Below are 22,789 nucleotides of genomic sequence, written 5' to 3' on the forward strand. Positions count from 1 at the left end.
CACTTATAGTGTAGTAAATGAAGCAAGTTGTTGTATGGAGACCCATGCATTAATTTCTCAGTCGATGAAATTTAGCTTGGTTATTGTATAGTATGAGCCGAGACTAACATTATAAATATCCAAAAAAAAAAACACTCCTAAGTTAGGTAAAAACACAAATCTGATTATATATTGAACCGAGTAATTCCTCAGTCCAAAATTATTTTACAAAATAAGTTATTTGTATCAGTATGTGATACTAGAAAAAAATCTAAAAGTTTTGTCAAACATGAGAATATTTTTTTATGATACTTCCTTTTTTTGACGCTCATTTTCATCGGAAAATTGCTCTGTCATTTTTTTCTTCTTATATGATCTTAGAATATAATTTGGCGCAGTGGGTAAAAAAATCCAAAAAAAATGCGTATCGAAATGTATGTATTATAGAACTATTAAAAACTGAGAGTGGAAAATTTTTAGATTTTCATTTTGTAGGTATAAAACGGCAATAAAATGGCATTCCAGTGAAAAAATTTGACTGAGCAATTTTCCGGTCCAAGACACGCCAAACAATTTTATTTTATTAATACTGGTATTTCTGCTGGGATATTTTTTTGATATTTCATATATTGTTGGAATACGTTACATGAATATGTCTGGTGAAGAAAGTTTGAACGGAGCATTTTTCCGTAAAAAGATATTAACGATTTAAGACTTTAGGTATTTACTTTAATTCTATTATTATTATTCTTTGGAAATTTATACAATACTTTTTATTAATTGATACTTTATCATACTGTAAAGTTTTTTCTGGCTGAGGAATTACTGCGGGGTCCACTACCTTTATTTACTACCCTATTAGGAGAGTAGTACCCAAGATAGAGCTGATGCTGAACCCTGGTTGTACCTAGCGGAACTCAGGTTTGGTGCAACATAGGCACACGCTGTTTTGGACACCCGATTCGTCATGATGAGCACATGGTAGAGCATTACCCAAGATAGCTGATGCTGAACCCTGGTAGTACCTATTGGAACTCAGGTTTGGTGCAACATAGACAAACGCTGTTATGGTCATCTCTCGTCGCGTCAAACTGCTGTCAAGAAAATTTCATATCTTGCAGCAAATGGGCCGCTGCCGATCTTCGGCTTCGACTTCTCGAGTTGACTACGGATTTGCCGTGTAATAATTTTCTTGTACTTTGAACATTAATATATCCTGCTTATGCGCCACGGCGACAATTATTCAAACTTGGATACGCGTGTGGAAATTTTGCAATTTGTTTGTTCCCCTTCGGCCGCGTACGCAACCGGAGCTTCGTAACCAGTTGCGATCGAATTCTTTTTCGGTCTTGTACGAAACCGATTGCGATCAAAAACTATTTTCTTCTCATACGTAACCAGTTACGATCGAACATTTTTTGTTTTTGTACGAAACCTCTCGACCGTTCGTAAAACCAGTAAAGACTTTCTTATTATAAATTTTAATGTACTAATAATGCACACGTTATACAGGTAATTAAGCCCGTTTAAGCTAACTCTGCACCGTGTTTGACGATGTTTCACATAAACTAACCTTTATACTAGATAAATTTTAGACATATGTAACTTTTTATATTTACATAACCAATTATGTTTACATTTACCTAGACCAAAAATCGGTAATAGTACGTTATTGTTGGTCGAGGCTCGGAAGTAGCTACTTGAGCGCCATTCATTTATTACGTAAGACGATTTAGGGGGGAAGGGGGTCGAAAAAATCGCATTTTTTCTTACAAGGGGGAGGGAGGGGGTTTTCATAGTTCTTACGTAAGATAATAAAGATGCGATTTTTTTAATTTCTATGCAATGATGACGTTTAAAATAATACTTCCATAATATATGCTATCAAACACGGTGCAGAGTTAGCTTAAACGAGGTTAATTACCTGTATAACGTGTGCATTATTACTACATTAAAGTTTATAATAAGAAAGTCTTTGCTGGTTTCATGAACGGTCGAGAGGTTTCGTACAAAAACAAAAAATGTTCGATCGTTACTGGTTACGTATGAGAAGAAAATAGTTTTTGATCGCAACCGGTTCCGTACAAGACCGAAAAAGTTTTCGATCGCAACTGGTTACGAAGCTCCAGTTGCGTACGCGGCCGAAGGGGTTTGTTCACATGCGTTATGTCCAGGATACTTGTGTTAGTCTAAGAATAAAATAATTATCATTCAACGTTGTAGTTTTATTTTGTAACTTTTTCCTTATCCAGACTTTCTCGTCGCTCAGCTACAATATTTTTTCGAATTCCGTAGATTCATTTCCAATGTGCTCGATAGTCGTGTGAGGCACGAAATCTGTGAATTTTTTGCACTTTGAAGCAGTGTGAAGTTGTTCCGAGATATTTCTGAGATACAAATTTTCTTAGGAAACGTTTTATATTAGCAAAGTACGTAGGTTCCACAAGGAATCGATTCGAGAAAAGATAAATACCAAAAACGATTACTGACTAAGAAATGTCGACAACTAAATATGTACCTATGTATATAAGCAAGTAAATAGGTACCCATAAATCCAAGTACAGTTCGTGACTAATGTCCGTCCATTTTGTAAACAGCACCACGGTAAACTTAACACCTTATTAAAGGGGAGCGTGGGTTTTTTTGTTAATTGTAGCTATATTTCGGGTTAATGACCACCTTCGTGGGAACGATAAAAGCGAAAGCTCGTTTTCAGGCATCGCTGTAATTAAAGGAGGTTTTATTGTATGGTTGACTCGCTAAGTGGGAGAGAACGTGGACAAATATTGTTAAGTTATTTAAAATGACGCAATTAAAATGACAGGCCTTTGCTTTTATTGGTAGACAGCGCTATAATTACTTTTTGTATTCAACGATTGTTGAAATCTTAGTATTGTATTAGATACATCTGTATAACTTAATAACAATATACTTTCATTACCCATTCATGCTTAATAAAATTCTTTTTCACCTCAGCAGCTCGAACAAGGGTACTTTGCTTCTTAAAAACAGTGAGCAAAATGCGATTTTGCTCACTGAGTGAGACAAAATGAATTTCAAGTGACCTTTATAGTCAAATGTCATTTCAACATGCGGGGTCTAATACAAGTTCGATATACTTGGGTTCTATTATCTCTGTCCCTCTAGGTATGTTCTCACTGCTTAGGGTGAAAAATTTTGTGTACTACACGAGATCAAAGTTATTTACATCTCGTGCGCTTTTGAATCCCTTACTACGCTCAAGATTCTAAATTAATCTATTATAGAATCTTTCGCTTGCACGGGACTCAAAATAAGCACTCGAAGAAATATCAAACTTTGATCTCTTGTTGTACAAATAACTATTTAATAATTATATTTTATTACTTTTCACTTAATTGTTATTATTTCGGCGAAGAGAAACTTTAGAAGCAATTGATCTTCGTAATCTAATACGTAACTGAAATCGCCATAATTTAATTTTTGTCTATGATTGAAGGTGATTTTTAATTTTCTTACTACTTAATCCTAAAATCACTTAACATTAAAAAAAACTTTTAGTAGAATTTACTATTTTGTTGGTGTTTTAAAACTAACATAAACATGTTATATGTACTTTTATAAAGTGACAGACAAACAACTCAAAATTTAATATTTTGTTCACATTAACTCTCATTGAGCTGCAGATAGAAAAATATAATATGAGGACGACGATACCGTAGCCATTTGTGATAAATGTAATGGAGCTTGAGGGAAAACAAAAAAATCTGAAGAAAAAGTGTTTTCATGAACCCCCATAATGTATAATAATCAGTATGCTTCCCTTAATTAAATAGCGAGGCGCACTCGGGAAAATTCTAACTACATTACCTTAACGTAAATTGCCAGAAAAGCAGTAAAACGGGGCGCGAATAATTCCAATTTCACTAATGCCCGTCGGCTTCGAAGTTTGTTTGTAATTAGCAAGGCATACGTGATGTGTGTTGTGCTACAGTCCCAAAAGAACTAGGTACACGAGAGTAAATTGTACATTTTGTTGTAAAGATCGGTCCGACAGTGATCTCGTTGGAAGTTTTTTCTTAACATATAAGAAACAAATATTCGTTTTAAGACCTATTCTGCCCTGCTAAGCTAAAAGGACGTATCTTCAAATATAAGTACTTTGTTTTTAATAGTCATATTGAGTAGATCTAGAGTAGCAATATAAGTCCAAGCACAGCTTCTTTTTCGAATACTTCAATGTTCTACATATAAGGGAGGATGTTTTGTATATTAGGTACGGTACCTGGTTGGTAAAATTTCATTTCTTAAGTGTACATTTTGATGGAAGAGTTTGTCGATAAAAGTTTAATTGTATTCGCACAGCGCAAAACTTGATTATCCAGGTACAAACTTCAAAATAACTCCTTTTGATTGCATAGGATTACGCTAAAATAAACACACTAACTTCGACATCGTCACACGGCATCGCAACGCGTCTTTCACCAACTGAGTTTGGAAGAACAATTTTGTTCGTATTCAGCGAAGCTCCTAATAGCGTCTCCGCTAAGATGTCTCAATTATGCCCGCTTAAGCCACCGTCGGCAAATACTTTTGTTCGCGCCGTCTAGTTTCCGTCTATTCAATGCCTTTTATATGTTCCGTAATGGGCATGTTACGAATAAGTGGCGGGAATTCTTTATTTTTTTGTCACTCTTGTTATATACTCATCACAGCAATAAGTACACTAAATGAATAAGAATTACTCGTAGTGTGCTTACTGATTATTCTGTTTTTCTTTGTTAGTGTTATTTTATATCTTTTTCTGACTTAAAGTTTTAATTGATATTTTTTTAATCAAACCTAACGTTATCTACGTGTTTCGTAGACCTATTAAATTTCCGTATTTCTCCTATGAATCTAATAAAAACTAGATTTTCCTTGTTTCTTACGCCAGCCTACTGTTAACACCAGTAGGTTTAAAAAAATACAGGCAGCTTTTAAACAAAGGGAATTATACCTATACAAATAAAAATAATAGAAATATCAAACCATTATATATGATTTGTCTATTCGCGCGCGCCTAATAGAGGCCTCGGGCGACCAAAGGGCTGGCCACTATTTCGCACAGCGTATTAGTATCGCTATACAGCGAGGAAATACGGCCAGTGTTTTGGGCACCTGGCCCGTTGACGGCGCTTGAGGCAATTTTTTTTACCAAAGGTTAAGTATTTAGTAAGTTTTATTATGTTTGATTTTGTTAATTTCATTTAAGATTAATAAAAAGCTTATCTTATGTATGACAGAATAAATATTATATTAATGCAAAAGTTTTGTTGTATAGCCCCTTATACAAAACGAAGTTGCACCAGCCGGTTCAGAGATAATGACATAGAAATATCTCTCAACACTAACAAGCTTCTAAGGCAACGTAAGTTCTACATACACGCGTATCTAAGTGAGCCATTACTCTAGTAAAATGGACCATTTGTTCTACGCCGCCATGCATCGGGGAAAATGAAGAAATCCATCTATTTAGTGAGGAGGTAGCTTTGTTTTGCTCGAATGAATAAGAATTAAGCTCTTGTCTAATAGGTAATGCTATTAGACAAGTGCTTAATTCTTATTCGTAACTTTATCAAAAACAGTTGGAATATCATTAGGAGAATAAAAACTGGATTTTAGTACTTGACAAGTGTCTTAACAACTACAAATCACACTCAAACAGCAAATAAAACTGTCCGACGAAATAAAACACATTAAAATTAACCCGTTTTAACTGTTCTCACTGAGAGTACTTGGTGGGTTAATCTACTTACAAATTTGGCGGCTGTGTGTGCATATCCTTTGCCTTAGTTATACGCCTTATTTATGTTTATTTTTAATTTTATGTTCTGTATCGACATAATATTTAAGACATAAAAAAAATAAACACATTTTTCTAATAACACAACAAATGTAAGAAATAAAAGTACTTTCATCAATATGAAAAAAAAAACTGACAGAATAATTTATACGAAAAAGCACTTAACGTGACACGAGTGACACGACAACCATCAAACTGTCCGTGACGTGTTTGCCTTAAGCAAAAACAAAAGAATATTAAAGCAAACAACATTTAACGGCTAAGTGAACACTTATGCTATGTAATGCGCTGTCAGAGTAGACAAAAGACGGTTTTTTATTTGAAAGAATGTAAAAATATGGCCGCTCCCATTGTGTTGGCTGGCGCGCTTTATTCCGATCTTTTTACTTCTCATTTCCTTATTTTTGTGTATGAAGGATTAACAACACAGGTACCGCAGCCCGCACCTATTTATTATCTGCTGCATAATTTTTGGCCTTGTTTTTTTGGCTGTGGACATTTTTAGATGTTAATTTTTGGTGTTTGTGTTTGTTTTGTACTTTGCTGGAATGTACAGGATAGCCAGTGTTTTAACATACATATACTTAACTGTATAATTTTTATAATGTAAAATGATTTTGTACCCAAATAATTATATTACAAAGCCGAAATGAGAGTTTAATATTTTACTAGCAAGGAGGTTAAGTTTTATCGTAGTGTCAAACCATTTCGTAGATTTTGTTTTGAAGTTTAATTTTTGCTGCACAAGATAAAAGCATAGTAGGTATTTTTTTTTTGTGAAAACATTTTTATTCAAAGGGATTTTTTGAATCATACCCATTTTAAATTATTTGTTAGTGGATTTGAAAATTAAAAAATATACTAAATACATATTCGTATGTTTAATTAATTACTTGGTACAATGCCTCAAGGGCCTATTTTAGATTTAAGCTAGTTATTAATTTCGTTTAGTAGTACCACTGTATATATATTGTATGTAAATAAATGATAAAAAAAAATATTTTATGTACGAAAATGCCGGGATAACGCGAAGAAGAAGAAGAAGATTTGTGTACGATAACGGGACTTAATCGCGTTTAATTAATTTTTAAAACGTTTCGAAGACGGCGATCAAATTGTCCATGTGGTCTCGAAGAAACTGGCTATATAATAGTTGAAATCAACATCTTCTAGTTGCGCAAAGTAGCGTATCGAAGCCAGTATAGACCGGCAGCCAGGGGCGTGAGATGAAAAAAGGGTGAAAGATGTGTTTTACTAACGTACTTTTCTGACTGTAAAAAGCTGATAACATTTTTATTAATAATATCTTGTACTGAGACTTTTAAAACACTATATAGTATTCACTACTTATTTTGTAAAATATAATATTTGATTTTATAAACCTCGTTTTTAAGTGCTGGTTTACCCGATAGACTGCTGATAGACCCAATACATGCTACTAGCAGTAGGTACCTATTCTATCTGCTAGATAGTATTATAAGTATGATAAAATTAGAGTATCCTTAACATAAGGATTGCATAATAGTTTCAACAATCGAAAATGCGCATTATATTCTTAAAATTCATTATCATAAGCTACTACAACCGCAGACCATCAGGCGGGATTTCACCACTGACAAAACTTAATCAATATCTATACTTACCTATGTTTTTCCTGCAGCTTGCAACAGGACATACATGGGCGACGTGGGTCGCACCTACGAGCTGGAAGTGCGGCGGCCGCGCGAGGATCACCTGCCTTTCGTGTGCCATCTCAACTTCACCGCCACCGGGGGGAACTATGGGGATATCATACAGGTACGTTAAATGCTAGTTAATTGTTACGGTTCGTCCTCAAGGGATGGGATCATGTCACTGGGTAACATGACCCTGACCCCGTCCCAAATTTCCAGTTTGGGGACTATTTGAAGAGGATTATTATTTTGATAGAGTTGCCGATAATGCGTTCAATGTAGGCATAAACATATGTTAACGCATAAGTATTTACTGAACGCATCACCGGCTACGAGTAAGTTAGTTAATAAACATTTTCTCTACGTCAATAAGCGCTAAACGAACAAAAACTTCACAGATTTGTGTGTGTGTGTTGTCTGTGTGATTTTGACAAAATAACAAAAAAAAAAATTGTACATTAATATCGAGCCAAATTGACCGTATAAAAGTTACTACAATACACAAGAGACGTTTCGATTTAATTGAGAGCTGCACCGATGCTCCAGTGGTTATTACGCTGACCTAGTACGAGTAAGTCGACGGTAAACGGTCGATTCCCACGAGGAAAGGTACATTTTATTTATTTATTTTTTAATTCCGTTCAGACAATAACGACCTAATATATAGGTTTTATGATGATGATTATTTCAGCGCATATATTTTCAGGTAAGTTACACTTTCACAATAATAACGTTCCTATATGATATTGGCAAAAGTAACTGAATTACCTACTAGAAAAACAAACATCCAAATTAAATATTTTATGTTTTTTCTTGTTAACACATTCAATACCACTAAGTGCTACGGGTTACGCTCGTAGCGCGTAGCCACGGTTTCGTCGTATGTAGCGCGTAGTCGCTACGAACAGTGTACCCGACAGTCGGGTTCTTGGTGTTGAATGTGTTAAGGGATATAGTATTAACAGTGATTACTTGAAAAACACAATTTGTAGCACTTCTACGCTTAGCTACATTATTTAAGTTAGAGTGACGTAGCAATTCTTCGCTTCCTGCGCGTTCGCTACAACGCTGCCGCGGCGTAGCAGTCGGATTACTTTAGAAACAATCTCTTTTTGTCTCGTTTGAAATTAAAACTGGAAATTATGTTTGTAATAATACTACAACAAACTAATCCAGCTTGTTTCTAAATTATCAATTCCAATTTCATGTTAGGATGACAAAAGTAAAAATCCATGACGATGACGGTAATTATACTCTGTATCTTTAGCTATTTAAATAAAAGTAAACAAAATCTACCCTCAAATGGCTCCTTAAGCCAGTTGAGGGCAGATGAGAACATTACATGATCAAATAATAATGTAGGTTAAACTCAGGTCGTTCATTGATAGATCCAGGTGGTTTTGTATTTGGTTGGTTAACCAATAAATGTTATAACTACCCGAAAATGTACAAATTGTTTGTTTAATTTTATTTAAATACCTAAAGATACAGACTATAGGCCCATGAACATCTTTTTGTTGACTATGCTTACAATTAGACTAAAATAATTAAGTTTATAATAGACTGTTATATAATTTTCCGCAGAAATATAAATTAACAATTAATTTATCCGGAAATTATAAAATAACCTTGTTGCAGTTAACATTCGACACATTCACCGTGGGCAAGTTCGTCTCGTTCACATCCGACGGCTGCCCCGACGGTCACATGACCATCGTCGAGAGGAGCCCCTCCCCCCCGACGGGGCAGTGGTGCGGCTCAGCATGGGGCTACACCGTCTACTTCAGCGAGTCGGACTCCATCAATATGACCTTGAGACTTGACCGGCTCAGCCAACAGGTGGGTGGTAAATTATGGACGATTGTATTGCCATTAATATTTCTACAATTTATGGACAGTTTAGAGGCTCCATTAAATGTATTACATTAATGTGTTTGTGTATTTGGTTTGAAATCCCGACGAGTGTATCTGATAATTGAACTGTAAATTTTGTGGCATATTTACAATACAATATTAAATACAAGATTACTTTATATGTTGTCACAATGAATCCTTATTTTTAATCTAGGGTGTATCACAAAATGCCTACAAGAGAGGAGTCTATAATTTAAATAGGTTGAGGTTACTTTTCTACTTATGTATGCTTTAAGAGAAGTATAGCCTGCTACAATAAGATTATTTTAAGTAAATAATTTACTTAAAATTATTTACTTATATTATTTATTATTATTTACTTATTTTAAGTAAATAATTTACTTAAAATCATCTTATAAATAATATGATCGTAAAATATCGTATCCACATAAGAAAGGAGTAATGTCCGCGATAACACCAGTACCTAATGTGTTATAAAAATCAATTTATAAGCGCTCAGATTATAAATAAATCACACGTACAATTATCAAACATTACTTTCGTTCGAAGTATAATTGGATTTGAGACACAAAAATAAAACATTAAAAGTACAATACAATTCGATAATTATTCGACATAAATGAATTTGATATCCCTTGTGTGTAGAGGTATATGTATAAACCCACCGTAGTAATCGGATCCTTACCTACATACCTACATATCGTTTCGTAGTGGATATAACATACACATTTTGCTTTAGACTGAATCTCAATTTCACTTTACGAGGGGTACAATTACAACAACGGAGTTATCGATCCTCTTGTTCAATGAACTTATCCAGTTGGCTTCGTTACTGCAAAATTGTCCTAAGTTTAAGACAATATTGAAATAATGGACCTAATTCTTCGTGGCTTCATAGTTGATGTTTAAAAAAACTGAAAAATGTTGCTTAACAAACAGAAATAATATTATAAAAGCTTTCATAAGTTTTTATTGTTTATTTATTGATGTGAAGACGGACAACTTTATAGCAGGTATAATGTAGGAATTTCGAAAAATAATAAAGTTAATCATATAATTATAATAAATAAATAAATATTATGAGATATTCTTACACAGACTGACTAAGTCCCACGATAAGCCCAAGCTTGTGTTGTGGGTACTCAGACAACGATATATATAATATATAAATACTTTAATACATAGAAAGCACCCATGTCACAGGAACAAATATCTGTGCTCATCACACAAATAAATGCCCTTACCGGGATTCGAACCCAGGACTATCGGCTCCACAGGCAGGGTCACTACCCACTAGGCTAGACCGGTCGTCAAAATAACATATCTAAGGAGTCTTAACACATTATGTTTATTGCAAATAAAAGATTCTTCTTCTTCTTCTTCTTATTAATTGCCACTAAGTGCTACGGGTTACGCTCGTAGCGCGTAACCACGTCTTCGCCGTATGGAGCGCGTAGTCGCTATGAACAGTGTATCCGATGGTCGGGTTCTTGGCGCTGAATGTGTTAACACATTCAGTGCCAGCGCGAGCTACGCGCTACGAGCGTAGCCGATAACACGGGAAAAACCGTATGTAGCGGAAAGCGACTACGAACAGAGAACCCGCCTAGCGGGTCGCTGGCAGTGAATGTGTTAAATGTAATCTGAAAGCAACCTTATTCGAAAACTCGTTTAAATTGCGAGCGTACTAATTAAGTGTATCTTTTCGCACATAGTAAAGTTAATCCTTATTAATGAACAACGTTATTTATCTTCATTAAGAGTCACTAAGCATCCCTTTGTGTTTTACTGACGTGACGTAACTAACTACGTGTTTTCGCCTGTGACTCGACTAATATTTCACATCACCCCGCTTTTAACGGTTCGCTGCTTTTCCTTTATCTGCCGGCAGCAGCCGTATTATGTGCAAGGGTTGAACTTTCGATCAATTAATTAAGCCGAATAAGACCCTCGGGATTACATTGAACTCCTAATTTCATACGAGACCGACAAAGAATTGATTGCGAACTCAAAATTAAAATACTTTTACAACAGTAAACACACCAACTAATAACGAACTAACTGTCAGCCTTGTTCGTAGGGCGTTGGATACAATTTCGACTTCAAGTTAGCTTACAAGTTTCTAAGACGGAGTGAAGCGCGGTTGCGGTACGGGAACGCAACTGTGGGGGCCTGGAGGGGGGACCGGGTCCCGGGGACCTACTGCGACCGCATACTGAGCGACTGCGACCTGCGAGCCTGCCGCATCCAGTCGCCGAACTTCCCGGGGGTGTACCCGAGAAACGCCACCTGTACATACCGCATCGAACATACCAAGGTACTCGAAGCAACGAGCTTTTCTTTGTCATTGTCGACACGTTTGGTTGCATGATTTTTATTCAACCGGATGGAGTTGCCAAACTACGTTTGCAATTTCCGCCGTTATGCTTATTAATTTTAGTACTATTGCTCTTCAATTTCGCTTAAACAATTGCACAAAAGCTAACTCCCAATCCACAAAATAGATTGTTGCTGTTTCCAGTTGTTAGTGATTTTACAAATAAATAATATTTAGCAACGAAATAACAGATTTAACAACAGTGAAATTTCAATTTTTGGGTTGGTTGATACGTAAAATTACTCTCTTTGTCTGAATTTACAAATATGTGGTTAAATGGAGTTACATTTTTAGCATCGTCTATTGGTTTATTGTGGTATTAAATGCGTAGGCAGGCATATAAATATTTAGCTATCAGTCGAGCACGATAAGGCCTTGCCAACTCATGTCGCCTAACTATAACGATCTAATGCGGTTTTCAAACAGTCATAGACCGTACTTAAAGTTATTCAAATGTTGTATGTTTGTCCATTTAACAGTCGACAAACTATTACATGACTACAACGCTGCATAAATTTTTGATGAGATCTGAAATCAAATGACATTTCGCTGGCCTAATATTACAGAGTTCTATGTTACATTTTCAAGATAGTTGAAATTCGACTTCATGTCATTATGACAATGTTCAAATTTCAGTTCGATAAAAGTGAAACATTGAACCTTGTAATATTGGGCCAGCGATTTGCAGCTGTAGAGATTGTGTTGCACTCTGATCTCCCCAATAAAGTTGACCTAAATGATAATAGCAGTTGATCCCGGTTCATATTCGAATAAATCATTGTTAATTATGATAAACGCGACAGGATTCAACTGTTACATATTTAAGCAGAAGCAGACCTGAATGGGAATAATTAAAAATTACCGGGTAACCGAAACACGTTACCGGCGGTGCTGCTGATGCGGCTGTTTCCAGTAATAATTAATATAAAATTCACACCGTACTATACTGAAGCTCATTATAAGAAAATTTGATATTCCTTCCTAGAATATTTTTAGTGTAATTTATATTTAGGTATAATTTTTTTTTAAATTCGTTTGGTTTTTCTGATAAGGATTTCCTTGTCATTTAGAAGTGATGATCTAGCATTATTTGGAAGATAGTTTTAGATTTAAAACAAATTGATGTATTGGGACAGGTTGTATGTATTGATGTAAGTATTAACTTGCATGCATTGAAATTGCATGCAAACTAAAATATGGGTATAGTCAGCTGCAATAATTGTTAAGCGCGCAAGGTGTTCATAATGATCTTGACGCGACTTTACTGTTATGAGAATAAGAGCGAGTCAAGGTAATTTTGAACACCTCGCCTGCTTGGCGCTTAGCAACTTCTGCTGCTAACTGTACCTACATAATTTGTTGGTGGTTTAAACTTTTATATCTGTTTCAGATACCATCGGATAAGCATGTTTTAATAGCAGTAAGACAGACAAACAGTCATAAAATACATATCAAAGACCAAATAGTCAAATACGATAGAAGTCAGAGGGTTTTAAAGTAAGTACTATTTGAATATATATCAATGTTTTTATGTTTTATCTGTGCGATTGGTTCGAGCTCTTGTCTTCTCGATATTTATGTACGGTGCCGAAACTTGGAGCCTGAAAAGCTGTGATGTGGCTAAGATTGACGCTTTTGAAATGTTGTGTTGGCGAAGACTGCTGCGTATACCTTGGACAGCTAGAAGAACTAACATCTCTATTTTGGAAGAACTCAGTATTACCACACGGCTCTCCGAAGCATGCCATGAACGAACCCTTAGATTTTTCGGACACATTATGAGATCATCAATGCATGATATGGAGAAGTGTATCATCTTGGGGCGAATGAATGGTAAACGCGCTCGGGGTGGGGCTCGTAAGAGATGGTCTGACGCCATGAAGAAGGCGAGTGGCGGCAGCCTGCACCGTGCAGTTCACTTGGCTTATGACCGCAATCAGTGGGGACATGTTGCATGTGGTCGCGATCCTCAGCATTGAGGGAACGAGGAAGAAGAAGAAGAAGAGATGTTTTATCTTCTCAAATTACGTAGATTATATTTCTTAGTTACATAATTTTACGTTTACTTAACATGCATTACCACACGGCTATATTTGATGATAAAGTGTTCTAGTATTTTTGGTGGTACTTCAATTAACCGATTTGAGATTTGCTGATCAAAGAAAATGTAGCTTTACACCTAAATTTGATATCGTTAGCAATTTCTATTATTTACTTAATTAATACACAAAACGGGTAACGGGTTGTTTGAATTTTGACTAAACATTTAATTGAAAATTAATAAGGCAGCGGATCCTATACTAACAAAACGTCAAAGTACACAATAATTTACAAGCAAATAAATAAATATTTGGGGAGAATTTTACACATTTCCACTTAGCTCACAACAAAGCGAAGATTATACTGTTATTAGGTGACTATATACACGACTTAAATAAATAAATACATACTTAGATACATAGGAAAAGTATATATCTTAGGAACAACTATTCGTTCGCTACAATTTCCAACTTTGTTACTTTAATTGCGACCTTGGAACTTGGAATGATTTACTAGGAATTTATGTAGGTACGAAATATTATTGTTGATATAATTTTCTGCTTGCTCTCCGATTCATGTAAACATCGCAAGGAAATCAAACAAATGCTATTAAGGGTTAGTTTCCGATTTGCATTGGAAAGTTATATGGCAATAGATTTCGTATTGAACTGTTTCCTGGGATGAGGTTACTAAGCAACCAAAATAGCGCTTAGTTAAAAGCTAGGTGAAAATTGTTATGTCATAATACATTTTTTTTGTAGAATTTGGGACCAGTGCAATGTTGTCCAGGATTACCTGACAGTGTGGGACGGCCCCACTCGAGAAACTCCCGTTTTGGTTAGACTGTGTGGAGGAGACGCAGTACCAGATATAATCAGCCGCGGGCCTAACATGCTGTTGGAGTTCCATACATCGCCATATGACAATCCTTTCCATCCAGTGCCATTGAGCTATCTACCGGGATTTGAACTTGAAGTTCAGGTAAGATCAAGATGTATCAAGATATATTTCATAATGCCGTATTTAACATTTGAATTCTCAAGGAACGATAATCTTATGAAACTATTAATTTAAATTAATGGAAATATGTCTGATATTGATGCAAAATGTTTTTCTGCTAGATTCTGGTATTTAGTTAAAATAGTAAAATCATCTATTATGCACGTTTAATCGACGTTATTATGAAAATATGTATTTTCGAAGAAAACTGAACACAGTTGCATATTTTCGTTCTAAAAATATTTGGATTTGAATTTTTAGCTAAAAATATTGCTAATCTAAACCACAAAGTAATAATAAACAGATTTACGCTACTCTGCACAGGCAAATTGCACATGGTACACTCGTCCATCTATAACCCAATCTCCCGCTAACTTATTTCTATTGCCTCATCGTACTCGTTAGTATTCTTCGTGGTTTCAGTTGAAATATTTTTCTTTGTCAGGTGCTGTACGTGGACAAAGATTCACATTCGTACGTGCGTTTAGACGGTCGGTGCCGCTTTGTACTTCGATCCTCAGACAAAACTAGCGGAGTTCTGAGAAATCCTCGACATTCCCTGCCGCCGAATACTTCGTGCGTCTACTATTTTCAAGTGAGGGTCGTTAACATTTCTTTCCAAGATTTCTGTACCAGGGCTCGGAACCGGTTTTTTTTTTAAACTCAAATTAACCCATTATTTAATGTTATTTACGTAGGACTGATGAATCATGTATTTAGGTAACAACATGGTATTTTAGCATTTCTTTCCAAGATTTCTGTACCAGGGCTCGGAACCGGTTTTTTTTAAACTCAAAATAGCCCATTATTTTATGTTATTTACGTAGGACTGATGAATCATGTATTTAGGTAACAACATGGTATTATTAGATTGTCATATTAAAAATGAAATAATAAACCAAAGAACGAAAAATAATAAATAATACTTACCGGTATTTTTTGTATGACGAAAAACCGGTTCCGAGCCTTGTTCTGTACTCCTTTTAATTTAGATTCGAGTTAAAGCATTTTTGTTGTTTTATATGACTTTCTAATTTTGTACAGCTATATTACAAACAATATTTGTAAAGGAAATACCTTTGCCAGGCTTATCAACAAAAGGTGTAAGAATGTCGAACTAACATAATATATTTTTAGCTACGTATGTAGCTTAATTACATCCTACAAGCAGAGCAACTGTGCTATATTACATATTTTCATACATTTTAGGGTCGACCCAATGAGATCGTGTGGGTCTCCTTCGTGAAGTACCATTCAGCAGGCACTGAACCTGCAGGATTTGACCAGCAGAAAGACTGTTCCTCGCAGCTGACCATTTGGGATGGGGCTGCGCCTGATGCCGATCTTGAGAGAAAGGTATATTTAAAAGAACTTTCTGAACTATTAATATCTGAACTAAATATAAATCAGAAAAAGGTATTGAGAACAATATAGAGTTAGTAAATAAAAATATACGAATAAGTATTTTGAGATATTAGTATTTTAATTCATATAAAAATATCACTGAGAAAGCGTGGAAAGTGGAACCATAAAAATAAATGTACCTAATATTAATGTATAACAGTTTAACAGGTCACATCCACAAATGTTTAATAAACTATATTTCTGGCTATTCCTTCCTCTTTCTCGCAATTCAAGGAACTTTTGTAATTAAAATTGTATACGACGTTCATTATTATTTTATACATAGGTAGTATATAGGTACAAACTTTTGGGCACGTATATAAACGTAGGTATGTATTAAAGTTGCAATTTCATATTCGTGATTCAATACATTTTTCATCGAGCTGCGTAGTTTATAAAGTAATTTACGTAACTATTTATTATAACAGCAACTCAACTATGAAAAATATTTCACAATCAATTTCGCAAAGAGGTTAAAAACTTTCGAAAATAAAAACAGCAATCAAGTACACTTCGCTTCAACTTTCATAGCCACAGTACCTTCTTCGTAGTTCGCAGAACTTTATTAAAAGTTTAATTTAAAAAGATTCTTCCCTACTTTTTAATGCTTCTCATTTAAAATGCTCTTTTTACGGTGACCTATAATGATAGACTTGAACTGCAAATAGATGAAGTCCGTTGATTATGTTTCCTTGTGTTTTGTTTTCTGTGTCTTACACTATTCTTACTCTAAATATTTTAGTTTTCGTTCCAAACTACAAAGCAAAGAAAATATGATTATAATTTGAAATATTTCTGTTATATTAGGTACTTACTTATTAAAAATACATAACTAGGTAGTTTTAAAACTTCATAAAAGATAAAATGCAGGTAGGTAGGTACTTATCTACCAGATTATAAAGACAGAGATATATTTATGTGAATCTACATGTATGAGATCGAAAAGAATATCACAAAGCAAAACTTTAAATTGGAATAGAATCCTTTTTATTTATCTTCACTTGCTCAATAAACGTATCCTAGATTTAAATTCTTTATGCCACATAAACTTTTACGCAGCACAAATTTTAACCAATGTAAAAAGTTTTCCAACGTGTATGGTAATGAAATGTGGATTAACTTAAGCGTAGAAGCGGAACTTTCGCACTGCGCAAGACTAAATGCCATGGATACAAATACAGAAGCGATATAAAATTGGGTAGCGTTCTCACCGCCTTTATTCGTACCATTTCACTTTGCCAACTACCTCCCCACTTGACGTCGGGAGCCAAACATTAATTTTCTTTAATGTGTCTGAGCACTTTTACCGACTCCTCTACCAACTGCAGTGCGGTGTTTCGTTTCATTCATTTGCTATTCCTCTGGCTGCATTAAGAATAGATAAACGGCTTTGAGTCAAGTCATTTACTTGGTAGTTTAATAAGGAAAAGTTTTTTGCGTCGCAAATAACTCACTGGGGCGTTACTTCGTTTAAGAGTCTATTAAGATGGTTACGAGTACAGTTACTTTCACATTCGTTCGGCATTTCATGCATTAAGGTAATAATAATGTACGCAGCAATTTGGCAGAAGGAACCAGAGCCATGACGTCTTTAATGTTTTAAAGAGCAGTTAGCTGGGAGTCCTTACGACTGTGATTATTGCTTGACTTTTAGCTTTTTTACGGACTTGACACATTAAATGCGCAAGCTTTTAATAGCATTATTGTCATTAACGATACATTGCAGATAAGACAGGGTTATTGAGTTTAAGGAAGTGTGTCTATCAACCTGACTAATCAAAAGCTTTCTACTTATAGCTACATGATATTAAAGGCTATACAAGCCCAACACATGTGAAATTATATTGTTTACCTAACACTTCTTACCAACCAATAATTATGATAATATGATTTCTTTTATATTTTGCCATTTTATATATTGTGACCTTTTTTGCCACTTTTGTGTTATTTCTAGTCAGGATCGCGAGCCCTTTTATAGGAGAAAAAAGTGTCCTAAAATTTCCATACATTTTTCAAACTTTCCTTTTTGTTAGCGCAATACGAAGAGTATGGGGAAATTGTAACACAATAGGAAAAACCTCTGGGACATTTTTTTATCCCATTAGGATCGAAAGAGCTCGTGATTCTAAGTAGAAATAACACAAAAGTCGCAAAAAAGGTTACAATATATAAAAATGGCAAAAAATAAAAGAAACGCTCAATAAAATGTATATCCAGCTGAGTTTTTTAAATAGTTTTATTATACATACTTACCTACTTACCATCTTAAACAGCCGCACACAATACGAAATAGTTGTTACAATTTCCTACAAGGCGCGATTCAATAGTAGATTGTACAACAAGGGCATAAAGTGACCCATTTTTACCCGAGGCAATTTTTGGTCTGAGCGAAGCGAAGTCTGCCGAAGTCTGCCAAGTCAAACATTTCGGAGCATTTTTGAACGATAATCGACGCCTATTTTATGTGATTTACTAAATTTAATGACAGAAAATACGGATTTCTAATAAATTGTAGCAAAAATAAAATAATATAACAAGTTTTTTCATCTACACAATTTTATTGCTCAGTAAAATTGTGCAATATGTTTTAACTGTTTGGCTGTTGAGACCGATTACCTTAGTCTTAGAAGAAAATTTTACTTTTATGCTCTAGAGCATAAAATGCGATTTTATGTCGTCTACACACGACATAAAGGTGCACTTTTTGAGCATGAGAAGTGAAAAAGCCCCTTTCGTGCTTATATGGTTTATTTCCACAGCTGGACATGGCGGACAAGCGTTCGTTGCTGGGGTCGTTCTGTCGCGAGGAGTCGCCACGACTCTGCGACCACGCTCTTTTATCAAACGCAACCCGGGCCACTCGGCCTTGCGCTCCGTCTGAGAGCTACATCACCACGGGACCGGCACTTACGATCCTACAGGTAATTATTTGTGCTGAAAAAAAAAACCGTGCATGCAGCGTGCATCATGATTTTTTTTATAGAATATTATTAACTAGCGTGTAAATAAAAAAGCATTACGGTTGTAACTAACTTTATACTTAGCCACAATTTTTTTTTCTCAGGTATTTGGACCTTATTGGAGTTTACTTCTTAAGAGTCGATTTTCATTTATAAACGCGGGGTATGAAAATTTATGGGGAGTAATATCAAACGTTACATTTCGTTATGTTCCGTTCGCAACTTATGGAAACGCTGCATGGAAACACTTTATTCAATATCAACAAATAACAACTGTCAATTTGCGGAGTTTAAAGGAGATCATCGATTTTGGGCCCAGAGTAAACCATCACGTATATGGTACAGACTATTACAGTAATTATATACGCATTTTATTACTGAAAAAGATATAATATTGGGTAAAAATGAAACGGGAATTAGAAATATATAATTAAAAGACATTATATTATTCATTTCCGTAAATCAATGTATTATATATTAACAAAAGCCTTGCCGTCGTCAACATCTTTATTAGCATTGACATAACGCTCAAATTCACACAAACCGTGAGGTTTTTTCACTAAGGAGTTATAAAATCTCATTGCATTAAACTATAAGGTGGGTAGCCATAAGTGCGTTTCGATACTATTCAAAATATTATTAGGTAGTGTCATTTATTATTTATTTAATATATACCTACTTTTAAATTCTAAATCGACTGTAAAAATGCCTAAAATAAGTAGTTAAGAAATATAGTAATTTGACTTTTTATTTAGTTACATAGTTTGGAGATTTAAATGAATTCAGAATACGACGATATCATGCTACTTTTATTTAACTAAACGCAACCATTTTTAACAAACTGTCAAATATTTTCAAGTAATGCCAACCTTAAATAAACCTTACTTCATTGAAAGAAGATTTAAAATGAATCTGTTCACTCTCCGTAGAAGTAACAATGAACTTCCGAATAAGATCAAAATATATCTCTTTATTGAACGCGGATACGATTTCAGTTTCATTTACATGTCAGACGTTGTCTATTTTCTTTTAAAAAGTCAAAACACTTTTACAGAATAGTGTGAGTAGTATACGCTTTTGTATATAAAAGTTTTTCTTGTCATGTTCAAGTTTTTATTGCAGTATTTCACAAAATTCCCGTTATATTTCGTGACTCTCATTTTATCATCATGATCTAGCAATTATAACGATTAATTTCCTATATATATTACATGTATACGTTCAATTTGCGAGTGGGCCCAAACGCCTAAGAAAATCGACGATCTCCTTTTATAATGTATTATTAATCGTTCGTAAGGAGTAAATTCCAGTCGTAGGTCGAAGCTGACACACACACACTTTTTTAGTAGGTATTCTTCGATTTTCGATGTCAGACGCTTGTATATTTAATACAATACAAATGAGTCATAACAATAGGTACTGCGTAGTAGGTAATAAGGTTAATAACACCTAACCTCTACCAAACCTATTGTGGCGTCGCTAACTATGTAGGTATAGAAATTTCCAACACTGAAGTTCGACGATTGACAAAGAAAGTATCAAGTACTTTCGACATTAAAATATGTTTACATTTTTCACCTTATTGCAAGTATTACAAACTAAGGTACAAAAGTGCAAACATTAGTTATGTTTGATGTCGACTGTACTAATACACGTTAGAAAATACTTAACGAGTCACATCGTATGATTCCTTTGTAGTTGAGTATTATAAAAAAATAGTAACTACGCTGTCTAGGCATAATATATTAGACTATTCATATGACATAAAAGTACTAGTAAGTATAATGCAGGGTATCTTAAAGCGAATAGAACTGTCTAGTTCTAAGGGAATAAAACATCGCTGCTACGCTCACACTAAGGTTTCTTATTATCTAGTAGTGTTTCCTTGTTAATTGTAAGACGCCGTACCAAATGAATAGTTTCCATTTACGCTTCGCAGCTTCTTGTTTGCTACGAGATAATTATTTCTTAACAGTATATTGCTTGCCGCGCACACGTTGACTTTACCTCACTTCCTTTTACAAGTTCAATGCAAAACGCACTTGGAAACATTCTCGCCTATTCAGCGCAAGACTGAGTAGACATAATGCTAAGTGGTGAAGATTACAGTACATTATGCTGAGAAGCTGTGGTGATAATAATACGAGTAAGCGGTATAATATTTGGGCGACAAACAATGACGAGGCGCAATTAGATAGGTAAAATTAGCACAATGTAGACGGCAATTGCACGATATCACAAGCAATTTAACTTATTGTAAGTATAAGGTATTTAACTTATAACAGGATCGCCTGTTCAAAAAAAGTAACTACTGTGTACATTCTTCGTTTATATGTTTAACGCAACGTAGGATTAATCTTGCTGCCGCTTTATATTAATAATAAATTACTCAGGGTTTAAAGTTTGTATTTCTATCAGAGTAATTTTATTTAAAGCAGAATGAAGTTAAACAATAGCCGATATTTGAAGCAATTTTATACTGTTTCGCACGTCTACACGTCTCTGTAGCATCGAATCGATGTAACCCTTCACAAATCTGTGTTTATAAAGGCGGTCTAGCATAAGTTGCTTCTTGCGCGCGAGTCCATACTTGAAGTCGCGCTAGATATATTGAGTCGCGCGCGAGAACGCAACTCATGCTAGCAGGTAAAGCACTCAGACTATGATGAGCAAATAGAGCATATAAGCTCGAAGCGCTCCATGTAAGTTACTAGCTCCGGTCCAAAGGGTATTTAGCTAGATTTTTCCATGAAACATTGACCTGGAACATAGATAAGTCACGCGCGCGCAAAGCATTGCATTTGCCATTGTGAATAATGCAAGCACGTGCTCCACTCCGGGCGTGATAGAATGCTCCAGTGTTGTCGCGTTATTGCGCGAAACACTGTAAGGAGCTGAAGTGTACGTGCATTCCGAAACATTCCCGTAGACATTTCAAATGCAAATCAGATTCGGTGAGGCATAAGAACAAAGGCTCGATTTAAATTATGTAGCATTTATGTGCCTATTCAGATTACATGTACTTTCATGTCGAATAAAGTAAATACATTTTAGTGCAGATTAATTAATAAACCATTAAACATGACTTGTTTATATAGTTAGAGGCAGGAAAATCGCACAAATACTTGTTCACACAAGTATTTTAAAGGATCCCTCGCTTCAAATTCAGTGGTCGAATTAAAATGAAAAGCGTTTTAATTGGCTGCATAGAGCTGGGCAGGGGCTGAATGAGTTGATATGCTCACGCGAGTATAGAGTGAAGAGCAATCCTATTTATAGTCGCATGAGTGGCCTACGTTGCTTTTATAATAATTAAATAACTAACATTAGTATTGGCATTCTGCAAGAGTGAATTCGAATACACGAAAGCCCGAGTTAATGTAGGAAACCTGGGCTTAAGCAAGTTGTTAAAGTCACAAGTTGAGAACTGCTTTATTATTCAATATTAAATTCAACAGAGGAAGGACCGAGGCAAGTTCCTTAACTAAATATTTGAAGTTTTACTACACCGCGTCGCCTTGTGTCATGTTAAAATCGACCTTGGTGACTGATACTACCTCTCTACAAATGTAATGTAACACGGGACATTTGCATATCGTGTATCGAACACTTTGTCATTGAATTACATAATACGGCGTTGTCGAGCGGAGTACCTACC

The 22,789-nt window shown here is 35.1% G+C and overlaps 1 protein-coding gene across 1 annotated transcript in view; it reads left to right on the forward strand.

Annotated features, from left to right (window-relative positions):
• The window catches only part of LOC134795996 (uncharacterized), a 65,177-nt gene that overhangs the window by 39,818 nt on the left and 2,570 nt on the right, over positions 1-22,789 (forward strand). The window contains exons 3-10 of the mRNA XM_063767897.1: positions 7,464-7,600; positions 9,115-9,315; positions 11,432-11,668; positions 13,119-13,225; positions 14,530-14,749; positions 15,213-15,362; positions 15,977-16,123; positions 18,931-19,092. Coding sequence (XP_063623967.1) covers positions 7,464-7,600; positions 9,115-9,315; positions 11,432-11,668; positions 13,119-13,225; positions 14,530-14,749; positions 15,213-15,362; positions 15,977-16,123; positions 18,931-19,092 — 1,361 coding nt within the window. The remainder of the gene's footprint in view (positions 1-7,463; positions 7,601-9,114; positions 9,316-11,431; positions 11,669-13,118; positions 13,226-14,529; positions 14,750-15,212; positions 15,363-15,976; positions 16,124-18,930; positions 19,093-22,789) is intronic.

This window comes from Cydia splendana, chromosome 13 (assembly GCF_910591565.1).
Source record: "Cydia splendana chromosome 13, ilCydSple1.2, whole genome shotgun sequence".
NCBI lineage: Eukaryota > Metazoa > Arthropoda > Insecta > Lepidoptera > Tortricidae > Cydia > Cydia splendana.